The 8,682-nt window shown below is 39.4% G+C and overlaps 1 protein-coding gene across 1 annotated transcript; it reads left to right on the forward strand.

Annotated features, from left to right (window-relative positions):
- The first annotated feature begins 1 nt into the window (after position 1).
- LOC107039958 (filaggrin-2) lies at positions 2–7,256 on the forward strand. Its single transcript, XM_015259838.1, has one exon. The coding sequence runs from the start codon at positions 1,172–1,174 to the stop codon at positions 4,193–4,195; it is 3,024 nt and encodes a 1,007-aa protein (XP_015115324.1). The 5' UTR covers positions 2–1,171; the 3' UTR covers positions 4,196–7,256.
- Positions 7,257–8,682: the final 1,426 nt, after the last annotated feature.

Raw genomic sequence — 8,682 nt, forward strand, 5'->3', positions numbered from 1 at the left:
AACGAAGGAGGGGTACAGACTAGTGCTTTGGCGCGCCAGTGACGACCAACACGAAACTCGGGTTATATTTTCAACCGACAGAACAGTGCCGGCGTTCGTGCGACGCGGGTCTACGGCGTTAACACGGACGAAAATAACAACACGAGATACGTATGAAACGGACGGCCATACAAAATAATTGTAAACAAAATAATCGTAAAAATAATTGTGAAGATATTCAAAGTGAAAGCAAGTGATTTTTGTAAATGGACATAAACAAAATTTTGTGATTATTAGTTTTAAACAATTGTTTACGTGAAATTATCGAGCATTAATGTTGGTGGCGATAAATCGAGAGTGATTATATTAATGGAACTGTGACTATTCCAATGATACACGATGGGCTCTGTAACAGTGATGAGTAATGGAGAGTTGTGATGTTGATCAATTGTCATCACATACGTGAATAACAAGAGAGAGAGTTGATGAGACACTGGGGGCTGGCACAAAGGGGAAGTTGAAACCCCCCGTTTTCGATAGTAAATTAACATTCGCATATCGTTGCGTGACTCTAACACAAGAAAGTCGAGGTCGTATACTAACATGTAATCCATCAAGGTTGTCGCCACTCCTTTTGTTTTAGTTTCACCGTTACTATATTTTTTTTCTAACATCATTCACGCTCAAGTCAATCGATAAAATCGTTTGCCATTCCAACGAAATATTTTCCCCACTGCCCGGTGTAATTTTGTATTTGATTAGCATAATTTAATGGTCGATCTGGGGAGAAACAAATTCAAGTAGTTGAAGGAGGGCCAAGAGAATGACGCCGTTGGGCCAGACTGTAATCACCATCCCTTCGACAGTGGCCCTGTTTTACTGGACTTTCACTGGGACGATTTGTGCGATCATATGATAAATGTAGAACGCAACGTATTTTATTTTTTAGTTTATTTACATTTATTTTTACATTTTAAAACATTGAAAAAACGTGAAAAGTTTAAATAATTCAGTGAATAATACATGTGCTTGAAGAGAAATCGTTGATAATTCGGAGTTTGTTCTTCGCGAAGGAGCGCCCCTCGGCGCTCCCCCCCTCACACCCCCCCAGTAAAACTGTTGACTCCTCTCCTGTCCCCTCACGTGTGCGACAGTAAGTGCGGAGTAATTTGTGTAATTGATTAAAGACAATATGAGTGAGATGATGAGTGTTGAGCAGCACAGTCAGCAGCAGCAATACGTAGGCGGTAGCTCAAATTCCGAGCTTCACTGTAAGGACTGTGGACTCAACTTCGACAGTGACAAAAGCCTGGGTGTTCACATACGCTATCACCAGGAGAATCTCATGCACCAGTGGGCCAATCAAGGCCAACAGGAAGAGAGTAACAACAATAACAGTAAAGCTGGTAATCACAATAGTCACGTGAAACGTGAGAGTGTAACAGCGCCAGCGGACTCAAGTGAGTCGTCATCGCGGCCCTCATCGGCTGGTGGATCGGCCCCTTCGCAGCAGCAGCAGCAGCAGCAGCAGCAGCAACAGCAGCCACCCCAGGGACAGCAAAATCCCTCAGCATTGTCGCAAAGTGGACAGCAGCCTGGCTTGGTGGGCTACAGTCACTTTCCAGCCCCAATGTTCAGTGAAACATCGTACTTCATGCAGAACGATCAAGCCTACCTGCTGCAGCATCAGCATCACTACTCCCCCCCGAACGATGATTCTCAGACTGCGAGTAATTACCCACCCAGATATCATCCGTACCAGCATCCCCAGCACTACCAGCCCGAGAGAACGAACTCCGTGAGCTCATCGAGCCCGCGAAGTCCACCGCAGTGTGACAAGTGTGGTAATGTCTTTGAGGATGCCAATCAGCTAGCTGAGCACGTGAGATCGAATCACCCAACATCACCAAGTGCATATCCGGGCCAGCCGCAGTACCAGCAGTTGGGCTCGAGCCCCCAGCAGTCTCAACCGCAGCAGCAGCCGCCCGCACCTCAAATACACTCGTCGCCACCGCAAAACAGCCAACCACCTCCTCAACCACCAAATTACGATTACAATGCGGGAGGTGGGGTGAAGAACGAGTCCAAGGAGCAGGAGGAGGCCGAGATCCTCGACCTTGATTCCCACAAAGTGCAAACGCACAGGTACGAGGAGGAAATGATGAGGATTCATCAGCAGGAGATGCAAATGCAGATTCACCATCAGCAGCAGCAGGCGCTTGTGCAGCAGCGAGGAGCACCTCATTCGGTGAGTTCCATGCTAGGCTGGCCACCGGCCCAACCCCACGATTACCATCCCGGCATATCGCCGATGGTTCCCATAGACAGTGGCTCACCGTTACCAGATCAACGGCAATTTATGCCGGGTCAGCATTTGCCAGTCGAGCCCCCACGACACGCTGGCTCGCCGATAATAACGAGTACCCAGCCAATGCCTGGACATCACATGCCGGGTACGCTGTTGCAACAGCCCCCAAAATCAACGTCTGGAAATCAATCGTGGAAGAGTAACGAGGCGCGAAGACCAAAGACATACAACTGCACAGCGTGCAACAAGTGGTTCACAAGTTCCGGCCACTTGAAGAGGCATTACAACACGACGTTACATAAAAACGCTGTTAAACAGAGCAATCAACCTGACCCAGCTAACATGCCAATATCAGCGCACCATCATCCAGGGAGGGATAGTGCACCTGGTGGAAGAGGTGGGCCATCTCGTTCACCGGAATTAACAACCTCAGGGAGTCCCCCAAACTTGATGGCAGGTCCCTCGGTAGAGGCGGCGAGGGGCCTGCTCAACACGCCAACCAATCATCCATACATCAGCAATTCCAGCAACGGCAGCTCCAACAGCAACGACTCTACGACATCGCTGGGCCACCAGCACCAGTCTCTACCGCAGCATCAGGTACAATCACCCCAGCAGGGACAATCTACAGCGTTGCAACACATGGCCTCGTCAATGGTGCCCCTCAATTCACCAGTACAATCGCCAATGGGGCTCCATCACCATCAGCAAATGGGTTCACCATCGCCCCAATTACCTCAACACCATCTGCCAATAGGTTCGCCATCCCAAATGCAACATCATCCCATGAATTCCCCAATATCTCCCATGCATCCACCCCCACCGCCCCAACACCTCAATTCCCCTTCGCCAATGGCATCCCACCATCACATGAATTCACCATCGCCAATGGTTTCACCACCGATGGGGGGTACTACGATGCCTCATCAACCGTACCCAAACGCCTTGCCCCCCCACGTTACAACCACTACCAGTATCCCGGGCCTACTGGAGTCTATCACCAGCCAGCTAATTACTACTGGTGAAATGCCAACAGCCATACATTTCCAGACCCAGGATACATTACCCGGTTTTGGCACCTTCAGCAATCATCAGAGGGCCTTACCAAGCTTCAACCAGTTTGGTATAACCGGATTTCTAGTTGGCCACAATCAACCACAGGCCATTAACGTGGGGGGGCTAAGCCCTGAGGATGGTATTCCTCAAGAAAAGTCATTTGAATCATCGGGTTCTAATTACGAAACATACAACAATTCACCACCGAGGTACGAGTCGTTGACCAACATGAGTGCAACGGGTGTTCACACTGCAGACGGAATGATGATGAAGCAGTACGAGGCACTTCAGCATCAGGGACAGCAGCAGATGCGTGATTATCGACACATGGAGGCTAACAACAATCTGCCTCTCAGGTTGGGAAAGGAGGAGGTCAATCCCAATATTGTCAAGGCAGAGATGGAGGAGACCAAATTGACTAGCACCAAGGAGCATCAAGTCACCAGCACAAACACTGGCTCTCATTATATATCGCAGGACGGCTTTCACAAGTGCATTGAGTGCGACAAGGTGTTCAATAAGGCTTGCTACTTGACACAACATAACAAGAGCTTTCACTCAGGTGACAAGCCGTTCAAATGCAATCAGTGTGGCAAACGTTTTCCACATGAATCACTGCATGCTGAACACCTGCAGAAGCATGCCGGTGAAAAGCCGTACAAGTGTGAAATATGCCCGAAGCAGTTTAACCACAAGACGGACCTCAGACGGCACATGTGCCTACATACTGGCGAAAAGCCGTACGCCTGTGATACATGCGGCAAGGGATTCATCAGGAAGGATCACATGATGAAACACCTAGATACGCACAAGAAAAAAACAAACAGTCACAATATACATTTGAGGGCTTGAACCAACGTCAGACCTGTCCTCTAGGTTTTTCAGTGAACGAAAATTTGTTCATGAAGAAGAATATTTACTAAATTCATTCACTCCTTTAGAATCCCTATTTCCTTCTCATTGTCAAATCATTTTCAATGGAATTTTGTTGGGAAATATTTTTTGGGTCACATCGGAGGGAATTTTATTGCTCAAAGATATTTATTTCATTACAATTGAGTGAACTTTTTTCAGGGAAAATCATTTTTTTGGTTAATATTGTTTTGATATTCTGAAGCTCGGGGAGGAATTTTTCTTTTACATCTGAAAGATGAAAATCTAATGGTTTTTCTTTTTACTTGTAATTGCAGTGGGTGGGGTTGAGTTTTCGTATTGACTCTGTCAACTGCAATGTCTCGCGTACATTGCTGTCTGATTGTACTCAATTTAGGATCATGATGGGAAAAAATGTGAAAGAGCTCCGACAAATTGTAAATCTCAATCTAATATTAACGAGTATTGATTAATTGATATTGAAGCGAACCTTTGAAGCTTATCGACTGTACAAAATACGTTAAATGTATAGGCATATTATTATTATATTATTGTAATTATTGATTCAATGTGATCAAATAGATTGCGAAAAAAAATCCTACATCATAATACTCGTAATTTTATAGTATCTATCATAGTTATATGGAGGATTTAGAAAAACAATGAGACGTAGAGTTTGAGATGAAAGAGAAAACGATGACAAAAAAGAATGGAATGAGAATAAATGATTATTGTAAATGAACCAATGTGAAAACGAATGCTCGAGGCGATAAAATCAATTTTTCATTTTATTCTTTGCCAATTGAAATATTGAAGCATTATAAATAAAATAATCAACGTCGTCCTGAGATTGAAATTGTATAATAGTTAATGGACAAAAAATTTATTTAAAAATTGTTTATTCGAATAAATTGAGATTTTTTTTCACACAAATATGAGACGTGACAATCCTTTGACTTTTTCTCCCAATTCATTCCTGACATACATTCCATCGAGGACACTTGTACCTTAAAATAAAATATGAAACATTCCAATTGGAAAGAGGAGGAGGTGAGGATCGATCCAGCACGTTTTCACAGTGGCCCTCTTTTTTTAATAAACCTAAGATAGCCTAAGTGTACGATATGTAAACCTATCGAAGAAAAAAATGAAATAAGAGGAGAATGAACAAAAAATTGTACAACACTTCACGTTAGAGTCTCAACAACAACCGAGCGAGTGAATTTTCTTCGAGAGTTTGCACGAGATAAAAGAGTAAATAACAGATGAAAAAATTTAAACAGATAAAACGTTGACCTCACCATAACGAAATAACATGGGATTGTTTCTGTTGATAGTTGAATATTATTTTTCACATTGATTGTTTAATGAAAATTTTTGATAAAAGTTGGGTTTATTAAACCATCGTCTCGTTTGTTGTTCAAAAGTCGATCTAGAGTTTCCATTGTTCCATCAGTATATCATAACTCTATTTTTATTTTCAAACTCTCAATTAACTCTGACATTTTTGCTCATTCAGTTCTACGATATCAGAGAAACAATAAACGTAAATAATTCTGATGAAAACAAAAAAATAATAGATATATATTTCTTTCGGGACGAGGTCTGACAATTGTAAATAAATCTTAAGTTTATTATCAATTATGAAGAAAACGATAACGAATTATAATCTCTTGCCATTTTACTACGTAAAAAAGAAAAGAAAAATAAAAAAAAATCCCAGAACAGACTACCTCAGAGTTCAGGAATTATCGATGAAAGAAAGGAAGGAGAAAAGAAATGATGAAAAGCCAATGCAATAAGTAATAATAATATTATAAAGAGATGACAAAATGTGAAATGAGATATCGTGCGGGCGTTTTCAGAACAATTTCAACTACTTTTATTTTTGCTCTCTGAAACTTTTTCTCGTAACTATTTATTGTTACACATTTATTTTTTATTTTCAAGAGAATACACACACACATGTACTGAAAAGCATAAACATTCATTTTTTCCTTCTCTCCTTCACGGCATTGAGTTCCTCCATCGCCCGCCGGTTAACGTTTTTAATGAGCAGTATGAAAAAGTAAATGAATTAAATAATATAAATAGATCGACGTACATTAGAGACATATCAAACAGTATTACTGTATACTCAGTTTATTATAGATAAGAAGTTGAATTAAGAGGAAAATAAATGAAAAATGGATCGATACATATTTTTACTTCATATCATTATTAAGGCGTTTTTATTGAATATTATTAATGGAGGAAATAATACCGGGCATTCTATTGTGCGAAGCAATCTTAATTAGGTAATGAAAAATTATGAATAATCCTCGGGATTCACGACATGGGCATTTGACATTAGAATTTTCATTTTTTTTATTCAATTGTATGAATGATAGAAAAAATATCGCCTCTTACACAGTACCAAATTACCGTTGGTTGTGCCAAACTCTAATGTTCGTTTTTTATTTATCACTTTTTGTACTATTTTGTTCCCCATTTTTTCTACTATTAATTCTTATCATTTGGATCATAATTGTAATTTTATTTTTCGTGGGCATTCCTTTTTTCATTGAGAGAATGAGAAAATAAAACAGAAATAATAAAAATAAAATGGAGAATTGAATACTTCAAATCCGTCTTGGGAATTGTAAAAAAAGAAATGGATAAAATACTTGATCAATTGTGAGCATTTTTTAGATGGATTTCTGGAGTAATAACTGTATGATGCAAATAATGAAATAGATTTTTTTTTAATTCACTTGTGCCATAAATATACGTGAAAGTTATTAAAGTAAAAGAGTAAAATGATGAATGAAGGGATAAATCCACTGCACGTGGTAATGAAAAAAAAAGTTGAAATACACCCTCTCTCAAATGATAATGATATTTAATGATACAACGTGGTTTCTGTTCCTGTATACGGCCGTTATTACGTCGATGAGAAAGAAATAATTATGAGAATGTGTTTTTTTTGTATAATTTTGTGAAACTGTATTATTTTATATGCGTTTAATTCTGTTTTTCTAAATATATTTTATTTCACGAATCTTGAATGTATATTTTCTCATTTTCTTTCCCTTATTTTCAATTTTTTTTCTCTTTCATGCGTGTTGATTTTCTGGGGGAGGTGACTTTGGGCATTCGTAAATTAGAGAATTGTTACAGAATTGAGGGTAGAGAGGAGACAAATCGATAAAATAAATTTGGTAAACATGGAGAATGTTTAGTGAGGTGGAATAAGGAGACGGGGGATTTTACGTATCTGAGGTTCCAATCATTTTTCAGAGGTTCTTGAGAATTTCAAGGGCTGGCGGATTGGAAATGGTCTTGGTGAATAGTCCGGGAAATTTCCGGTGGAAGAAACAACTTGATGATCCACTCATCTCTTCAAGGTTTCTAAATACAACGAGAACACATTTTTCTCTTTGAAAAAAAAATCCAAAAATTTGTCCGAAACACTGGGATAAAAGAGGTTCATTACCAGTGCTTTTTATCGGAAATTTATCAGGCTTTCCAACGCGACCACTTTCGATTCTCCAACTGTTCAAGTTACTGAGATATTTTTGACAACAGGGAGAGCGAGAGAATAAAAAAAAATGCATTTGTCTCCTTATGCACCTCAAATGTTTACATGTAAAAAAACTATTAAATAAAAAATGAAGTTTAGTATAAACGTGTCTCATCATTATTAGATTTAGGGAACATCTACCTGATGACGAAGCAATATTGTTTTATCTACAATTATTAATAAAAAACATAAAAAAGTAAGAAAAAAAATTAATAAATCACATGATGTTAGGTGTAGTCCCATATTGCTATGCGTCTCCTAGCTGAATTTCTATGTTTTCTAATTCGTTGTGAACGGAATAGTTCTTTTGGTATTTACGATAAATAAAAATATTAAAATTATAGAGTAATGAAAGTTAAGAGAAGGGATGATTATCATCAACGAGCTGCGTGGCGGCTCACGCGTTTTTATATTCTCAAATCATTAAAAACCAAAAACAACACTAATGAAACATTAAAACCGAGAAAAACTATCATCAACGCTGTAATGCGTCCTTTGTTCCAGCCATCTCTTATTAACGAAAAAATACAATTAATTAAAATTCGATTGAACATGCGAAGAGGGAGAAAGCTCACTGCCGCCACGATAAAAAATTTAACTAAAATAAATGAAGAAAATAAGAATAAACGATGTATGAAAAAACATTGTGAATTATGTATTTTGAAGATGCCATACACAAGTACCTCATGATGCAAAACACATGTACAAATGTTCATACGATTCTCAGAACGATAGCTAATTAATAAAAATAATGAATATCCAAAAATGAAAATAAGAGATTGAAGTTTAAACCAACAAACGTATCCGGAATAATTTAATTGCTATTATGTCGATTATTTAATTACTGATAGCAACTGACCCTTATCCTTACCCCTCGTCCTTTGCTCTTCCCCCCCCCTCTCTC

The sequence above is a fragment of the Diachasma alloeum genome, unplaced genomic scaffold (assembly GCF_001412515.2).
Source record: "Diachasma alloeum isolate Michigan unplaced genomic scaffold, Dall2.0 Dall_scaffold_00313, whole genome shotgun sequence".
Taxonomy (NCBI): Eukaryota; Metazoa; Arthropoda; class Insecta; order Hymenoptera; family Braconidae; genus Diachasma; species Diachasma alloeum.

Excerpts from the sequence above, each read along its gene's own strand:
- LOC107039958 (XM_015259838.1), top strand. The coding sequence starts at position 1,172 with ATGAGTGAGATGATGAGTGTTGAGCAGCACAGTCAGCAGCAGCAATAC.